Source organism: Pieris brassicae, chromosome 7 (genome assembly GCF_905147105.1).
Source record: "Pieris brassicae chromosome 7, ilPieBrab1.1, whole genome shotgun sequence".
NCBI classification, from domain to species: domain Eukaryota; kingdom Metazoa; phylum Arthropoda; class Insecta; order Lepidoptera; family Pieridae; genus Pieris; species Pieris brassicae.
Genome location: NC_059671.1, coordinates 6,161,396 through 6,181,774, shown reverse-complemented (window position 1 = coordinate 6,181,774; position 20,379 = coordinate 6,161,396). Strand labels below are relative to the sequence as shown.

Sequence of the window (20,379 nt, the reverse complement as noted above, 5' to 3'; positions counted from 1 at the left end):
TGAACACACACATATACAAACTTTTTAAATACTTAATGTCAATAGACAGTTAATATTTTAATTTAGAAATTCTTACAGAAGCTACGTTGCGCTTACCAAACCCTTTTTGTTTGTATATGAAAAGAATCATTTTCAAAAGAAAGGACACTTGGGAAAGGTTTTTAAAAGTTTCCATTTGACAATCCAAACATCGTAAAATAAATTGAAGGAATGAAAAGTACGACTGAAACAATGTGGACAAGCGAAAAATTCCAGACAAATATAAAAATTGTAGAGGGCACCTTCAAAATGAAATAACATTTAACAACCTCGTCTTATGAGACGATGTGTCTTTGATATGTCTAATGTGCAGTGGCTACGACCAATAAACAAATGCACTTCAAAGAAAAAGTTGTTACTTATTCAAAATTGTCAATCAAGTAACTAGTAGGTACAATCTGACAATCTAATACATTTTTTAAACACGATTCCGAATTTAGATATAAAAATTGTATACCTTCAAGATACAATTTTTCTCTTGAATGCGGATAAGATATTTTATTCATGTTAGGATATATTTTTTTACGTTAACTAAAACTATATATATGTGTTACAAAAATTATGCACGTGGCTACATAAATTTTTACAGTTTTTTTTAAGGAGTGGCGATTGAAAGACAGTTTGACTTTATGATATTGGATTGGATAACGTTTGGAGGGACGTAGGGTGAATTTGGCGACCTCCAGACAACGTCCCGTCGGGGCAAGGTCGACACGACCTTGCATTTACCGCCCTTAGGTTACAATAGAACCTAACGGCCTCTTGATCTATTTTAAGTCATCCCTTAGTGAATTAAAATTATAAAATACATTGTAGTTTGATTTAAACGAAAAATCTTTGTATCGGTAGTATATAATAATATACAATATGACTGGTCCCTATTTATGTCACATTTTTTACGTCAAATACAGGGACAAAACGTATTAAGACTTATAACTTCAAATAAGGTGTTTAAACGTTAAAGTATGCGTGAGATCATGCATGACAAGTTTTGTTGCATGAAATTAGTGTATATAATATGTGGCTTTGTCATTGGTGACTATATCCCGAAAATACAAAAAACATTTTAATGCAGCACATGGCTGAATTCGACAATATTTCTGCAACAGTACAGGGCTCATTATTTTGTCTTTACACGGTGTACATACATGGCTTAGGTGGTACTTATAACCATAATAAACAGAAACAAACAAAGCGCTACTCGAACGAATCGTGGCAAATTTCACGTAGCATGAAAAAGGGACTCACTTAGGCCGTAAAGCGAGACTGCAATAATATGGCTGATAAATATTGCAGTATTTTCGATTGTAAAGCGATCGTTCCGGCCATACGGCTGGGAGACTAAACATTCATCGGACATACAAAAAATATTGCCAAAGTCTAATTCGTTTTAGTGGCATTTAAATGGGTCGTCTATGGAGTCCATTAAGACATATACAGGCTAGAGGTCTACTCAAAATGGACTACCATAGTCCAAGTAAATTTTTGACACAATTTAGATGTTTTGCCAGTTAAATCAATTTTAAAATGTGAAAGCTTTATTGAGATAAAAATACCAGTACCAACTATCGCCCAATCGCAATAACCTCCTTGTTCTCCAAAATAATGGAATCCATTATTAATGGCCAGCTCTTGAGTTATCTAGAGGGCCACCAGCTGATTAGCGATTATCAGTACGGCTTTCGTCGTGGTCGTTCAGCTGGTGACCTTCTAGTATACCTTACTCATAGATGGGCAGAGGCAATTGAGTCCAAGGGGGAGGCACTAGCGGTTAGTTTGGACATAGCGAAAGCCTTCGATCGGGTGTGGCACAAAGCACTGCTCTCGAAGCTACCAGCCTACGGGGTTCCTGAGAAATTATGCGACTGGATCTCCAGCTTTCTAGCCGATCGGAGCATCAAGGTCGTCGTCGACGGAGCATGTTCCGACCTTAAACCCGTGAATGCTGGGGTCCCACAAGGCTGTGTTCTGTCCCCGACCCTGTTTCTTCTGCATATCAATGACATGTTGCAACTTAGCAACATTCATTGCTATGCGGACGACAGCACTGGGGATACTCTTTACACTGGCCGGGCAGGTATTTCTCGGGCAGTTGTCGATGAGTACCGGAACAAACTTGTGTCTGAAGTCGAAACTCTTTTACGTGGAGTCTCGGACTGGGGTAGACTAAACCTAGTCCAATTTAACCCCAAGAAGACACAAGTTTGCGCGTTTTCCGCGAAAAAAATACCCTTTGTCGCTACTCCTCTTTTCGAAAACACTCTTCTTGAAGCCACAGCCAGCATCGGAATACTTGGCGTTGACATATCGAACGACGTTCAGTTTCGCGGTCATTTGGAGGGAAAGGCTAAATTAGCCTCCAAAAAGCTTGGTGTGCTCAGCAAGGCGAGACGGTACTTCACTCCGGGCCACCGCTTGCAACTCTATAAAGCGCAAATACGGCCCCACATGGAATACTGTTCTCACCTCTGGGCGGGGGCTCCCCAGTACCAGCTCCTTCCACTTGACCGTATCCAACGAAGAGCGGTTCGAATCGTCGATGACCAATCCCTCTCCGAGCGGCTCGATCCTTTGGCGTTGCGTAGAGATGTGGGGTCACTCTGCATCTTCTACCGCATTTACCATGGAGAGTGTTCAGAGGAGTTGTTCGGATTAATACCTGCAGCTGAGTTTCAGCATCGGACGTCGAGGCAAAATACAAAATTCCACCCGTATCACCTCGACGTCCGACGTTCCACGACTGAGCGTTTCTCAAGGCAATTTTTGCCGCGCACCACCGCTATGTGGAACCAGCTGCCCACTGAAGTATTTCCGAACCAATTCGACTTAGGGTCCTTCAAGAAAAGAGCGTACAAATTCTTAAAAGGCCGGCAACGCACTCGCGAGCCCTCTGGCATTGAGAGTGTCCATGGGCGGCGGTATCACTTAACATCAGGTGAGCCTCCTGCCCGTTTGCCCCCTATTTTATATAAAAAAATAAAAAAAAACTTATACCTTTTACTAAAAAAAACGTTATTTTTAATTGTTAATGCGGTTATAAAAATTTACTAGACAATAAATAGCCGAAAAAAATCCTTTTTTTTATTTGAATGTAATTAATGTCAGATGTATGAAGTTAGCAAGCAAGATTGATAAAATAATTGTTAGATGCAGGAATCCTTTAAGTATAATTATAATAATCTGTTATTTCTGAACACTTTTTTGTATTCGTGACAAAGGTTCAATTATATCATCTATTGTTGGAAATATTTTTACTTATGCAGTAAATTATAGCTTAACTTTTTATAGGAATTACTAAGATTGGTAACACATTAAACCGTGCAATTATGGGGTTATTATAATGGTAAAGACTTTAAGAGAATTGATAAGTTAATATTATTTTCCAGCCAAAGCTCAACGCAAGGCGTTTCGCAACTCTTGCGCAAATCATGACGTCACCTTCCGGCTTCGCTTTCGCAAACACTTTCACTCGATACTTATTGTCATTCAGCGCGCATCATACCCGATAATATATCGATCGATAAACCTATAGGTTTCAAATCGCTTTCGAGTTTTTGCATGTTATAATGTACACGTTTTGAATATCGTTATTCCGATTAAATGTAATCTTAAATATTCTATGTATGTATAGCAGTTAGGGCAATGATACTTCAGCCCTTTTACCTTAGAAAGTAGATGCGAGATTTTTTATTTATATAATACCGTCATACATTTTTAACAAAACAATTAATTAAAACATGAGAGCAAATGATTACCTAAATATTTGATATTTTTTATTAAAATATTTACCCCTTAACGAGTAATAATATAGACTAAAGCACATGAAAGTCTATATTGTGAACACTTTAAGCAAAATTACTAGTCGCTTTTATCAGAAAGTGTCTGGTAATTTAATTTTACAATACACCGAAATTTTAGTTAAATACATTATTTAAGTGAGGCTTTGACGTAACCTTTTGTGATAATTGTAAACAATTGTTTAATCTATCTTGTTTTATTTTCTTTATCTCACAGAAAATAACATCTAAATAATTATATACACAGATATTAGATGCAATAAATAAAGAACAGGAGTGTGTATTTTTTATTATTATTTAGTGCTAACTAACGAAATTATCGTTACGTAATTATTAATATGTTTTAAAACAATTTTAAAGCCATTTAATAATCAGAAGGCTTTCGCTTCATATATATGAAGCGTAAAACTTATATTCATTGTTAAAAAACTAAGTTACTTGACTAGAAAGTCAAAGTAATAATGAAGCAATACTCCTTAGTGGTATTAACAATGTTGACGATATCATTCAAAATCACGTCCGACCAGATCAGAGACCAACAAAAACCTACAAAAGAGATCCACATCTATTTTCCTTTGGATAAACATTGGCCATATTCCATTACCACATTTATCATATTCGCATGCACTTATGACCGAGTCAAAAGCTGACTACACAATAACCGCTAAACTAGGATAGACCCATTGAAAGCCGCGTTAAATCGTTCCACGTTGTCAGAGCAAGTGACAAACTACGTAGAACAATGGCTTTACAATATCGGTGACAAAAATAAAATGCTTAAGACATTTTTCACGGACGTTTTCACCGAGAGCGTAACGGACTTGTAATACAATCAATTATCTTGACTTCCCACACTTTCCAAACGTATTGTGATGGACGGGACAATTGTAATATCATTGGATCCATTTAAGTAGAGGCTGTATATGTACGCTGCTCTAGCCAACAAATGCACAGCCTAGATAATTTTTACTATCCATGTTTCTCTATCTCTGTCAAAAATTAATTAATAAAATACAATGGACGACAAAAAAGCAATATTTATATTATTTGTTCAATTAATGGCAACAATTATATCGATTGTTTTCATTAGTAAAAATGGTAACATTCTTATAAAATCCACAATTTTGTGTTTGTAGTATTTTCAATAAATCTTTTTTCAATTTCATCATTTTGAAATTCGAATTCATTAGAGTAATTCTCAATAAAAAACTATTACTTTTGTTCATTGCAGCTCAGAAAATAAACGAACGAAGTACACAATAAAACTACAAAACAATAAAACGAAACTACCGGAGTAGGCTTTCCAATTTAGCTGAATGTAATCAAAAAGAAATAATTAACTTTTTATTACTCGTTGTTAACAATATTATCTCGGACAAAAGTGAGTCAACACAAACAATAGTGAAATTCAGCAACCACTTTCCAACTTCAGCGCAACCTCAAATTGATAAAATAAAAAGTTTGAAAGGCAGATAAAAATAATGGCAATATGAAAGCGAATTTAAACGATCAGACACGATGTTGTAGTTTAAGAGTCAATGATTCCATATTTCTTCAAATTTAGTTACACCACCTTGATTCCTATAAATTTGTTCCCTGCATAGTAATATGTCTATAGAGCACTTTTAACAACTTGATATGTTTGAATGCATGGTATCTTTAAAAAGGTATTGAACAAACAATGCGCAAACATTTAACTGCTTAATCTTGCTTTGCTTACGGCCATGGTAACCTCAGACTCGGTGGAACTTCCAAGTCGATCTTATCTTTAAAGCTGTGTTAAGAGTACTTTGAAAATTCTCGTTCATTTGATTTTATGAATAAGACAAAGGTTTTTGTCACGGATGGTGAATTTTACGAGAACAAACATTAAATTTCGAGAACGAGATTGTCATAAAAACACGTGAAATGTGTCTTTTCTTCTAAATTTACGTAGACAAAATCAGTTGCTACTCGTCTTAAATGCTGAAAAATGCAATATGCAAATTCTGCATACGATGACTAACAAAACGTAATTTTTAACAAAACGAACGTAATCGAACACGTTGGCGTGTATTACGACGAAAACTTCACATGACTTAAAAATACATTGAAAACAGACGCGAAAATGAATCATAGCCCATAAAAGTTTACAGGGCTTACAGAATAGCAACAAAGTAATGCATTCACGTAGATACATTACATTACGAATAAAATCAGCATATCTAACACTAACAGCGCTACATAAATAAAACGCGTCTAATTGACCGCGCGCGTCTCAAATCTCGCGACGTCTCAATCGCGGCAAAGATAATGTGATGTCATCGTGACTTGCTGTACTAACATTTTAAACTCTTTATACTCTATAAGTCTATGGTATTTGGCCACTGTTTGTTAGTATAAACGCTGGAGGCTAATAAAATAAATAATCGAAAGGTGTATACACCTTTCCTTTTTTTACGTCTTATTATAAAGGTTACTATTATACCAATAATAATTTGTGACAACAGCTGCTGTTTTACAAAAATCGTATAAGTTTTTGTCGATTAAAATAAAAAAGTGCGTGCGTACAAAGAACACAAGTCATAAGTGAAACTTCTTTGTAAATTAATTATTACTAAGGTAAACGCCCCAATAAATGATCATGTACCAGTATATGATCACTCCCTGTATATCTATATTCACACTGTTTACGCACTATATACGTACTTATGATAATATAAACAAATCTGCGTTTACTGCACAAGATGTTATGCCACAGAATTGCCATCTAAAGTTCTAATTTGTAACTACTAAACGGATACATCCAATAGCGTGTATTTTTACTCGATCTGCCTTTCTCACTCTCTCTCAATCAGACTCAATCACTCGCTCCCTTTTCATCGATGAAAACGCTGCACATGTTCGTGACGTTTCATCCGTAAAATTATACCATCATTCATGCGCCTAAAGAATTTTCTATGCTATGCCAGTTTCTTCACGTTGTTTTCACCGTACAGATACCGGCAAACTTCTTGAACATTAAACTAGGAAGTGGGGGAAAGTTAGCGCATCGTACACAGCGCGGGACACAAACGTCAACGCCGCCCGCCGCCCCCTTCCCAAACAATCCCAGTGATAACTAAAAATCACTTCTGCGCAGGTAAGGACATTTGTTCAAGATGTTTGCCGGTATCTATACGAGCCAGTATTAAATGCGCACTTAGACAGCCCATTTGTCGGCACAAATGGGCTTCAAACTTACGACCTTAGGGATAAGAGTCGCACGCTAAAGCTACTAGACCAACGGTGCTCTTAAAAACAGGACAAAACATTTTTCACCTTATAATTTTCTCATTAAAACCCCGATCTATTCACGCGGCTACACATTAAAATAAATCTTAAGAGTAAAAAGAACACGACTATATTGACACATTGAGAGTGTACGCACATCAATAAATTTTAAACGGTTCTTTTATGAATGTGGCTACTGTTGGTCCCATTAAACCTGTAATTGGTTATTAAAAAGTGAATCGCCTGAGGTCCAACAAAGTAGGCAATGGAGTAGCACAGTAGCTATTCTAGGTCAAACGTGTGTGTATTTTCGATTATCATATCATATTAGAATGAGAAATGGTTGAATATATGTATGATTAGTATTTTCGCTATTTCGAAATTATAGTTATAGTCTTGAAAACAATTTTGATAGAAGTCGTTTGGTTAAACGTGAATATATAAATAATATTTATAAATTTCTGAACGAAATTGAGATGACTTAAAATCTTATATGTTATATACGATATTTTAAAGTAAAGCGAAGACGCACGCGGTGTCAACACATCTTTAATCGGCAGACTTAATCTCTGTTTTTAGACCTTGGCCAACTTTTGAAAAAGCTAGCCATTAACACGCACCTACTTAAAATCGAATAGTTAAAATAATAAAATAGAATGATTTTTGAAAATTGAGATTCAGAATCATAAACATACATAGCTCGAATATAATTTATGTAAAAACCTACGCAAATTGATCCATTTTTACTCTGAAAATTTAGAAACACAATAGGTATACGAACTCCTTATAAACCAACATTATTAAAAATATTATTAACTTGCTAAAAGCGACATCTACATTAATAACTGTGTATTAATATCACACTAGCGTATCAAAATATACTAGTTCCTGTTAACACCGCAAGAGGGAGCTTTTATAAATAACATTTATAGATAAGTATCAAGCCTAAATACTCATTTGAGTCAATAGTACTAGATTAGTTATTATAGCAAGCTTATTGTACCTAAACTATCTTTACTTGTCTGAACATATAACATGTTAAAACGTTATTACGTATTATATAGTCGGGTAATATAGAACTAAAAAGCCTACCTTGTAAGTTATCCAGTAGGTACGTTAACAGCTTGGCAGTCCCATTATTATCGTTGTATATTGATAGCATCTCCTTACTCAGCGGGTTTCCCTGAAGACCTAGGAGTTGGAGGTGAAAGAGTTTGCCCAGATCGTATGGCAGTACTCTCAGGTAGTTATTGTGCAGGTGTAACTCTCTGGAACAATAAATGTATTATTAGTAAAAAGTTCCAATGTTTATATTACCAATTACATATTAAATTAACAGTCTGGAGGGAAACATGATATTATGGCGGTGTTATAAAAATGTTTACAGTTTTCTTTTAATAAATCGAATTTTAAATTGCTTTTACATACATACAAGCATGAAAATAGATGTGATTGTTATAAAATCTTGCCATTAAGAGGTGTAAGAAATATAAATGACAGTATTATGAAATCTTCCTTATCTCCTAGCTATCTTTGGGTTACCATTTATTATGTTCTTATATAATTTAACGCAAAACGTCAACTCTTAGGCGTTAACAAGGCACGTAAACAAGCCTACTTTGACATTTTTTAACCATTTTTAGTTTTGTTGCTATCCATGAGTAGCTGTTGTGCCATAAACGCGTTAACACTTTTCATCTTCAAATCAAATCAAAATATCACATATGTAACTTAATGTACAATTATAAAGGATACAAAATATACTTCTAAATTTACATTTACTGTCAGTTTTCAAAGCATTGCCGTAAAACGGACTACAACAAAAGAATAATTAGATATAACTATCTAGATGACCCGGTAAACATGGTATCACGTACATTTTTTTTTAATCAGACCAAAGAGACGAAACCTCAGACAACAGCTATGCAAGACAAATGTCAAGTCATTATAAATATATGACTTCTAAGTGCTAATTAATTATTTATAGAAAAACAAAAGACAACCGTTTCCCAGCTAGGAACAATTTTATGGAAAATTCAATTCAGTCGTTTTGACTATTTTTTATTTATGTTTAGTTTAAACCGTCCCTGAATTTCCACAAATATTTCAAGATTAGCCAAATCGGTCCAGCCATGTATGTCGCTTTATGACCACTGCTTAACAAAAAATGATGATGTAATCTAACGACAAACCATAGTTCTATATAATTATTTCAAAACCCGTTACGCTGATGTTGCAAACTTGAACTAAACTACAAAAACTCAAACAGTTAGCTTGGCCGAAAGACCGCTTCTTAGCCTCAAAGTTTTACTCAACACTTCTTGTTAGTTTTTTTATAGTACAGGAGGCATATAGCTAGGGCGTATGAATAAAGTTCTAATCGCCTATGGACACCTGTTACGCCGGAGGCTTTTGCCGACCTTTGAGGAATGTTACGCTCTTTTCTTGGAGACCCCTAAGTCATACAGTTTTGGAAAACCGGAACCAGCTGATAATAGAAGGCAGACAAAGACATGCTGCCTAGCCGAAAATGCCTTAAAAAGCTCGTCCAATTATAAAATGCGATCTATTTAAAATTTAAAAATCATACATAAATTCATTAATAATAATTATTCAATATATCAAAATAATAATTTTGTTTACAGCATTACGTCATGCACATACAATGACATTTAAACAATTATCTACAAAAATAAATTACATATTATCACGTATGCTTACGTATAAATTGAAATTCTCATATCAATGTCCTTTACTTGACATAATCGTGTATAAAATTTTAGGAATGGTTTTACTACATTAGGTCAATGACTTTTGGTTTAAAGAAAAAGCTATAAAATACATAGATAAAGCATTATTAAAAGATAGCATGTTTACGGATTGTATCTCCCGATACATATATTAACAACTTTAAAGGATATGATTAGGAATATAGGAGTTAAGGATAGGAAAGCATTTCATCACCTCATCTTTGCATATAGTTTACAATTATGGCAAATATGTAATATATTTTTATAAAAATCTGTTCGTTACTCGTTCGACTAATTATGATTATGAAATATTTGTGGAAGTTCAAGGAAGGTTTTAACGGTGGGAAACATATAATAAGTAAAGAAAAATACTTTATAATAAATTGAATTTTCTAATAAAAACAGTTGCTAGATGGAAATTTTTTGAAGTTGGCTTTATAGAAATTAAAATTGTTATATATTTATAGATGGCTTCAGAAATTTGTGTTTTATAGCTGAAGTGAACTCTGGTTTGTTTTTAATATGTTGTAAGTATTAACACAAATATATGTAGGTGATACGAAGTTCACTGGGTCATCTAGTTTCTAATAAATTTATTGCACTTTAAACTATTATCAGTGAACGAAAACAAATAACTAATATTATATATTCTAACAAAAAAATGAAAAAAATGCTAATATAAATTCATAGATGCGCGCGCACAGGAAAATACAATATTTTAATGAACAATAATATTTACAAATCCGCTGCTATCACAAATAAGAGTTCGTTGACACCGACTAGTTTGTTTTGTATATAAACGAATAATTCTCAAGGTATTCAGCTGTTTTATCTATTATCACGATAATCATATTTTGCATGCGAAAATCAACCTAAAGTGTTGCTAAATATTAAATCAAGGTATATTTAAACGACGAACTCACGTTAGAAACTGGTTAATCGAGTGTGGAATATAATGATATAATACATTTTTCCTTTTAATTTTGAGGGTATTTTTATTTTTGTTTATGCTATCAAACATTACACATGACACATATTAAAATGAGAACAATCAAACAATTATGAAATATTTTAGTAAAAGGATATACACGTGTGAAAATGACATTAGAACTCACTGACCAGAATTCTAACAGATCATAATATTCGAAGAATAGAAGAGTTCATCAGTTCTTTTCCTACTTGCAAGTCTACAAGCAAGTTAATGATGAAAACAAACAAAAGTCATAGTTGAAATCTTAGCGCGCATATCACTGCCGAACGTCAAAATCCAACACTGTTATTGCGCTGTGCATTGTGCCAAGTGGCAATTGCCTAATTACTATACACTATTTATAATAGCTATAAAGTTGATCACCGATTACCGCAAACCAATACTAAACTCGGAAATCTTTCATTATCACATAGTTTCACAAACATTTATTTTAAATGCTATAAAAATCTATGAATAGAACACAAATTAGTTTCCGTCAAGGTGAAGTTATTTACTCGTTGAATTCATTATAAATGCAAGAGAAATTACTTCTATCATTGTTACGGATAATTCTAAAGTCTATTGGTACTTATTAACGCATTGAAACTATTAAATTATTTATAATAATAATCTCTATTATAGCTTGAAAGGGACTAGTAAGTGGTAAGCTGGAAGGCTAAAATAGTTTCCTAATCTGGGAATGGAAACTGATTTGAAATTTGGATACATCGATACGATCATTGTATGAAAACGTTACTGTACCAAAATTATGCGACATTTTTAAATCTCTCATCACTCTAGCCGTCGCTATCGCCCTCAAAATAGTGATTACGTTCGCAAAAATCTGCTATTTTGTACGTGTATACATTCTCTAAGGTATTTTTCATTATCTTATGAATTGTTTTTCGGAAATTGTAACACTTTCAGGTCCACAACCTTTGCTGTACATTGCCATCGCTAATAGCTCAACGAATATTTTAATTAAAATATTTTTTAACACACACTTAAATATACTTTTTAGTGTCTAAAACTACAAATAAATGTAAGGCCAGAACGCTAGGTCATTTAAACAAGAATTTCAATCACTATATTGCCTATTAATCTTAAACTTCATAAAGATTTTTTAAAAGTACTTATAAAAGACTTATTTTAAATTTAGCTTTACCGTCGCTTGAATCAAATAAATATCATAACGGTAGAGTTCAAACCGTGTGAAACAAATAAAATATGAATAATTGCAGTATACCACGTACCTACATGGAATCACGTAACATAACTGACAATCGATTTAAACTTTCCGTAATCCGTTCGTTAACGAATCCTCTTATTCATGACGTAATGATAGTGACGACACGTAGTGTCAATGGCACCGAGAGTAACGGTCTTGTAAACTGTGAGCCTATACAACTTGCTTATAGCTCAGATTTATAACATGTATGGTTCAAAGCGTAACTTTAGTCATTTTATTTTTAACAAATTTTTATGTTCAGGGACATCGCTGCATTCACAACCATAATTTTTTTTTATTGTAACTAACTCTAAATGCCTTGAAACGGATAAATATAAATCCAAGATAATTGTGTTTCTAGACTAAATGCACTTTAAAATTGACCATCTTAAAAGCTTTTACAGTTATATTATTTTTTAGATAAAGGTGATGACAGATGGATGTTAATCATTATCCCATTAAATACTCAAATAGTTACCCATATTTAATTCAATACTAAGTGAAATCTAATAAATCAAATTATTAATATTAAATTATTAAATATTATAGTATTGGACGAGTCGGTAAGTATATAACAATGTGTAGGTACCTACTAAAAGTACGTAGTCTTATCAAATTGCGTTTATATTGGCCGTATTTAACTCAATTGTTCATTAAGACAAAATGAAAAAGCATTTTGAGAGAACAATGGTTGTGTACATTTTCTTGCTAAACTCTAATTCAATAGGAAACATAAGATAAGTACAGAAACAAAAATTATAATTCTTTAACAACGTACTGCTCAAAAGGATTCCTTTGTTTAATAAAGATAAATTTAATCAAATACGGGTCATCAATCACTAACAACTAACATACTATTTGATCGTACGATGTGTAGAAAAAAACATGTACTGACTAACAGAAGTGTTAAGAAATCAGCCACTGTAAATTCCCTTGCATTAGGTGAGCAAACTATATGTCCAGCGGTGAGTTGAGTAAGAGTCGAGAGATTTCCCTCATAGCTATACACAAAATATCTCCTCCGTAGTTGTACAAACGCATAAGATCTTAACATTAAAATAACCTGAGTTCGAAGAGTTTTACCTGAGTTGTATGAGGTCTCCTAACTCAGCAGGCAGTGTCCTTAATTTATTGCTGGACATATCGAGTGTGTGCAGGTTGACCAGTTGGTTGATATCAGGCGGAATCCGTTGTAACGAGTTGTCGTTAAGGTACAACGCTGTGAGGTGCGACAGTTGAAAAAGTTGGGGCGCTAGAGCGCGCACACCTCCTGTTATCTGAAAATGATGAAAATGCTTGTTAGTTAACCTTTGCTGATAGAAACGAAACATTGTCCAATAAAACCATGGAATATAAGGAGCGCTAGATAACAGGTTTTTGTCGAATTATGTACTACGACCTGTGGTCAAAGACCAGTTTTTATGTCGCACATATATAGATTCTATTAAGTATGATTATTCAATCAGACCTGCTTGGGGTGCCTACATATCTTTCTCCACTTCCTTTACGTTCACCTATCCCATACGAATAACAGAAAGATTTTATCTCTAAATTAACATTAGCCTAGTAAGGTTTCGAATTTCGATTTCCTATCTCGAATCAAACATGAAAATACATTCCATATCTATTATGAATCGCAATTGTTCCAGTTTTATGAGTACAGTAGGTTTTGTTTACACGTAACTAGAACAATTTAAACCTGGGACAGAGCAAAGATTTGCTATCCACTTCCAACTGTTTTCTCAGAATTAATACAGTTTAGGCTATGCAGAAGTTTACGTCACATTTTGCTGGAGTATTTGTAAATGAAATTGTATATTAAGTTAAAACGCGAATAATATAATCAAATAAAGGTGTGCTGGACATGGAATATTCTAATATCGAAAACAATTTAAAACATAACGTAGGATTATGTAAGATTTTTGAAATTTAAATAAAACAATTGAAGTAGGTATATGGCGTACCATTTGGCTGGGAAAAAGTAATCGGCTATTTCTTAAATATTTGAGTGATAAACAAAATGTATTATAATGATCACGAGGAAAAAATATAGAACGATATTTATTTATACAAAATTGAAATTTTAAAGAGTTGTCAATTGAACGTGAATCATGTAAATGTAAATTTTAATGTTTATTTATAAAGGACGAAAAATAGAATTAATTTTTTGTAGAGATCAGACAGGTATTTAAAGAACTTCGTTGACCGATATTCCCCTGTATCATATTATTTATAGAATTTATTAAGCAAGAGGAATGAACATCGATATATCTAAAGCATAAATCACAATATAAGCACATAGGTTGAAAACGTATTGAACCATCACAAATTTGAATACTGAAGAAATGTGTAAGCAAAATTATTGAAAACTTTATGTTTTCTTACACAAATGATCCTAAAATATAAAGACTAAAAATCTTATTAGAACATGTTTCCCTTCTTATTTAGTGTGTACTATTAAATTGCAATGTATTATGTTTTAACCCGAAGCACTTTGAGACCATTTTTCAGCAGCTCTCATATTTTTTGATTTTACAATAAAAATTATTTATAAATTACAGGAACAAATTGTTTCATATGTCAGTGCGATACCAGTCCAAATCTAAGAGGGGTCGCTAGTATATAAATAAACACCCTTACGACAAACAATTTTAACTGTTCAACCTACAAACCGGTCTCATTAAACTGGTTTTTGGGTCTAAAATCTTTCCCTCCTTCAAGTGACATAAACAAATGTTCGTTAAGCTTTTTCCTGTCCATAAGAAAATTCACGAAATAATTTTTAGGCTTTCGGATATCATAATTGATATTGCTGTAATTATTTAGCTATGCTGACGGTGGATGGAAATAGTCCTGGTTTCGAATTGGAATACTGTTAAGTGTTTAAAGCAAACTTGGCCAACCCAAAAATGCATACCCCTTTGACAGATTACGTGACTTCACAAATTGCCTATTCGAAATGTTATTTAGCTTGACTTCGTGTCTAAAGATTACTGATCGGTGGTTCTATGTTCATGTATTTGCTGACTTTTCAAGCGTAAAGCAATTATGTAGTACATGCCATGGCCTGGGGTCATGAAACGTCGCAAATCTTCTATGAGACATTAGTACTATACTAGTACTACAAAGACACTATCACGTCTTTGATGGTCTCGAAATGCCCAAAATACATCGTGCCAATAGTCGTTGGTAAACATAATTGTGTACGCATTTCCAATACAGTTAAATTAGGTAAATATTTTCTAAGAACTGCTCCGTCTTACTTATCTTACCTCAAGCGTTGTCCAGCACCCGCGTCTGCCTGATGCCCGCTCCGCCTCGGACATAATGTGGTAGGTACGCGCGCTAGCGCCCTCATGCTTGTCTTTATTGCGAGACATTCTGTCACCTGCGTTAATTCTTAAAACATTACCATCAAGATCAGATATGGATTTAACTAACATAGTTTTTAAAAAAAAGTTGTCTGCTATTAGTTAGGAGGTTAAAATTAACGCCATACAGAATAACGAAAAAATATCGGTATATAAATTAACAAGGTCTTTTTTATTAGTTCGTATAGAACAATAAGAGTATTTGCCATTAACAATCCGATAAATTATCGGTGATTTTATATCTATTTAATCAAACCCCACCACATACATCAAAATTACCATTTATTACAACGCAATTATAAACGAGTAGATTTAACCCCGACACAATAAAAAAAATAATTTAAAGCAAACTGCGTTCAAACACGCAATGGTGTTAGAACCGATAAAATTGTAATGTTAATACAACAAAACCAGAAACTATTCAACATTACTAATCAAACAAAGACTACATTAACAATTCTTGTACTTTTTCATACTAAATTACGCTACCAAAGAGGAATAATATTTTTACTTTACTGTATAATATGTTTGCATACATTATGCAAATATCAAAACTAAAATAGCCGTTGATTTGTAAACAAACATGAAATAAAATTTGAATATTGTCGAAAAGATACCAATATTTTACCGAACTCAAACATTATTAATATTTTGTTCATAGTTGTTGCTAGATAAAATAACTTACAATGTAACTTTGAAATAAGGTCGCACTGTATTCTAAGAAATATCAAAAGATGGCACATACACATATTATAAAAAAATTATACATACTTTAAAAATATATAATTTCAGTTTTCCTAATATTGCTCATCGTTTTGTAAACTTTACTACACCTAATATAACACACAACTTTATACAATAATCAACATAAAAAACATTGGAGATTTGAGTTTGCGATATTGGTTTGTTTCTTACCGTAGTCAATTACGTAGAAAAGTAATGTAAAGAATATATATATATATATATATATATATTTGTATTAAACTACATTAGCTCTTACGCTGGTTTGAAGCGTATAAAATAGGGGTAAAATAAAAAAAGTATAAACTATTAAAACAAAGTATCTGTCCACCCGTACGGAGTTGAGTTTAGTTAGATAATAGTTTTATTAGGATGTTTATCCTTAGCAATCAAATAATAATCTTAGCGGGCTATGAAAGGTCCTCAATCTTTGAAATAGAAAAGGTATTGTAATAACATAATAAATACATAGCTTAAAAAAATTCTTCCGTTTCTATAACTGAAATTTTATTTTTACGAAATTACGGTTGCTTCACCCCAATATTCGCGTTGCATAAAATCGTACGCCTAAATTGAACTCTTGTGCTGTTGATGACACAATAATTGTTTGACCCACTCTCGGTACCAAACAATACAAACCAATTGAATGCACCCAAAGGTGTATTTGGACTTTCTTGCATACGTATTATTATTTTTCGTAACCGTACATACAACACGACCGCGACCTCTAGGCACAATATATACTAAATTCATTATAATATATTATGCAAGGTATTTAGGAACAGGGGCAATTTCGGTTTCGAGCAATGTTCGTTATCATTTAATTAAAAAACATAGCATCATTTATGTCACTGAAATTTTCCCTTTAAAACCAACTTTTAAAAATTTAATACAATTGTTAATAAACATATTGATCAATTCCACATTGCTCTTAATATTTTGAATAAGCCGACTGACCGATTTTTATTGCCTTAATATTGCCTTTACCATGAGTCCTCTAAGATAAATTTAAATTCGCAAGGTGAACAGTAAACGATGCGCGCACTTTCGTAACTGAAATAATCATTTGAGTTAAAGTGGGACAATTTCTAATCCATTCAACACTCAAAAGTGGTGATATTGCTTCAACATTGTGTCACTATATCTCATTTATACCATGCCAAATATTTTTTATTAATTTATAAATAACTTACCCCCTCTCAGTATCACATAACATTGTATTGTCGTATAGAAAACGAATTGTGTGTTGTTTAATATGTAAATTATAACAATATTTGTTGTTGTTATTATTTTTTTGTGATGTTTAACAGTGCAGTTCATTTTGTCAAATAGGTAAAAGATCTAGGTATTAAGATCAAGCCAACAATGCATCAACTTAGTGGCCATAAAATTATACAGACAAAAGCTACATTCTATTTGAATCTCAGGGACAGATATTATTAAATATCAAATTTATTATTTGTTATTATTGTTAATAAATATTTTGTCGTTACTTTGATAATTAATTACCCTGGTGAAATAGTTGATATAAACTATAAATATAGAGATTATGCTATGAATAATCCAATTTATTCAGTTTCAACATGCAAATAGACCTACTTATGAAGTAGTAGTAATGTTAAAAATTATAGTTAAAAAGTTTCTTCTAAATTACAAGTGGCAGTAGGCCACAACGTCTGAGTATGTCCTAGTCTAAGATTTTTTGGATTGTTAAGGACTGAATGCTGGATAGTAAATTTACCAATCCCCTTTTTGCTTGGTTTCAAAACAATCTGGACTTCAAGCACTGCTTGAATTTAAATTTAGGTGTTTCAAGATTTACCTTGCTAATAAGATTATTATTATCTATAACTTTTATTATTGTTAAACTTTTTACTTTAACATGGAGATAATATGTATCAAAGTATGTGGAAGACGACAATGGTTAATTTGAGTTTTGTTTAATTGAAATTAATAACACATTTATAGTTTAAATAATACTGGCATAAATAATATTGTTTTGATATTTTAGGTGTATGAAATGTAATAACCTCTTATGTTCTTGGGGCTTATTATTTATACACAGTAACACATTTATAGTATAAATAATACTGGCATAAATAATATTGTTTTGATTTTTAGGTGTAGGAAACGTAATAACCGCTTATGTTCTTGGGGCTTATTATTTATATACAGTAACGATTACAACCACATATGGTAAAATAGTATGATTTTTGGCCCATAAAACATAAGATAAACTAAACTTCTATTATAATAAAGGTTAAATCAGAGTCAACTTTTTTTTAATAAAATGTATGGACAGAATAAATTAGTAACAGTAGAGGAAAATAAGTTTCTTAATAATTCAAGTTAAAGATACTTTAGAAGCAATAAGGTATTTTAGGTAACACAAATAAAATGTAACACATTTATTAGAATGATTTTTTTTTATTATATTATGTTTTTGATTGTTTATGGAGGATCAAAGCAGAATAAACCAGGATATTCTATGTAAGTAATTTATCAACAAATACCAACAAATCTCTGATCAAATAGGAAGTACACAATTTCCTTGATAGTAATGTTTTATTTATGATTATTATCTTAAAATATCATATCAACTTATTTTATTATCACAGAATTTATGGATGTAAAATACTTTTAATTTACTATTTCTTTTAAGGGCATAAATAAACTAAGAAAAATAAGTGCTGTATTAATACAATATGTAATTTAAATACAGATTAACATAAGTACATTCAACCAAAGTTTTCTATATGGATCTCAATTTATAATTATCTAAGATATAAAGATAAGTTTGATTCTAATTTATATAATTACCAAAGGGATACTAAAACAATAATACTTAATTGTCTTAAACATTATTGAAAGTGTAAGAAATTTGTTTACCATTTCGCTTACGATAATACCTTATAAGCATGCCAAGGGGTCATGAGGAGAGGCAAATATATTTCATTTGATAAAGGATTATCTTCGCTTGAGAAATATGTAAAACTGTGTTCCATAACCTCCGTCAATCTGGAGGTATACCTAGAGTTTTAACAGAATTGATTAAGCTCATGTGATTTATGTAATTTTAAGAGCCATTATTATAAGAAAAAGTGCTCGTTTAATTCATTATTTCAGTATTAAATTAGTAAATGCGTATGATCTTTGTATACAGCTGACATGAAAGAGATGGGTCGACTCGACGCACAATTGACGGTCGAAGCGCCAAATCACAAGACACAGATGCCCCAATGGTATATAAAATTTAAATGTTTTATTGAATAAAATATACCTTCATCTACTCCTTAAAAGTGTTTCCTCCAACTCGGATTAAATATACAAGCAATAAATCACTGTAAACACACAATAGCACAATCTTGACATACACTACATCAAACGTCCATTTACCGACTACAGCGACAATCGACACTAGCGGCGTATTCTAGAACCTTTCCTTTGTAGTTTTAGGTCGCAGGCATAGACAATGTATTATTTATTTTTTCACAGATTAGCAAAACGTAATAAAAAGAATATAATATAATGAGTGTGCCAAAATTATTTAAATTGAGGGACAGGGTTTTTCTTTCTCTAATCGTCATTTATATTTATACTCTGATTTTTAATTCCGTAGAATTCTGACAGCTACCATTTTTTGACATGTCAGAGATACCAACCTTTTTTTGCCGAGCATTTTTGTCAATTTTAATACGAATGAACATCTTAGTCTATGCATACACTTTATTTGTTAGTGAAAGTATCCATTTTATTAATTGCGGTCCTCCACATTAAAGGTGAATTTACAGCGAGTGATAATTACAGCTAACATTTTTTTAAAGGTTTACTAAACCTGGAATTAATAGGCAGTGATGCCAGCTAAAGAATATATCGAATTAACTATAAGTAGTTATAGTACTTATAGTATCGAATTAACTATAACTACTTATAGTTAATTCGACATAGTGTTCGTGATATTGAAATATTTCTTTTTTTTTGTATTAAGTCACTTGAAGAAGTAAATATTGAGATTAACCTTGTAGTAGGTAAAACGTAAAATAATACGTAGCATTTTGTTTTATTGCCCTAAATTTTATCAAATTTGTCCCTTTTTCGTTGGAGAACTTTTTTAGTAGCAACACTTATGAAATATCAGAATCCTACGGAATGAAAAATCAGAGTATAGGTATTTTTATTTAGGTATTTTTTGTATATTACTTAGATAGACTGGCGATATTTCCTTTATTAA

General features: G+C 32.3%; 1 protein-coding gene across 2 annotated transcripts in view; it reads right to left on the bottom strand.

Moving 5' to 3' along the window:
• Nucleotides 1-19,551, bottom strand: part of LOC123712065 (CCR4-NOT transcription complex subunit 6) — a 153,450-nt gene extending 133,899 nt beyond the window's left edge. For both annotated transcript variants that reach the window (XM_045665003.1, XM_045665004.1), the window contains exons 1-4: nucleotides 19,429-19,551; nucleotides 15,309-15,424; nucleotides 13,120-13,313; nucleotides 8,181-8,356 (exon numbers count right to left, since the gene is read on the bottom strand). In XM_045665003.1, coding sequence (XP_045520959.1) covers nucleotides 8,181-8,356; nucleotides 13,120-13,313; nucleotides 15,309-15,416 — 478 coding nt within the window. In that variant the 5' untranslated portion in view covers nucleotides 15,417-15,424; nucleotides 19,429-19,551. The remainder of the gene's footprint in view (nucleotides 1-8,180; nucleotides 8,357-13,119; nucleotides 13,314-15,308; nucleotides 15,425-19,428) is intronic.
• Nucleotides 19,552-20,379: the final 828 nt, after the last annotated feature.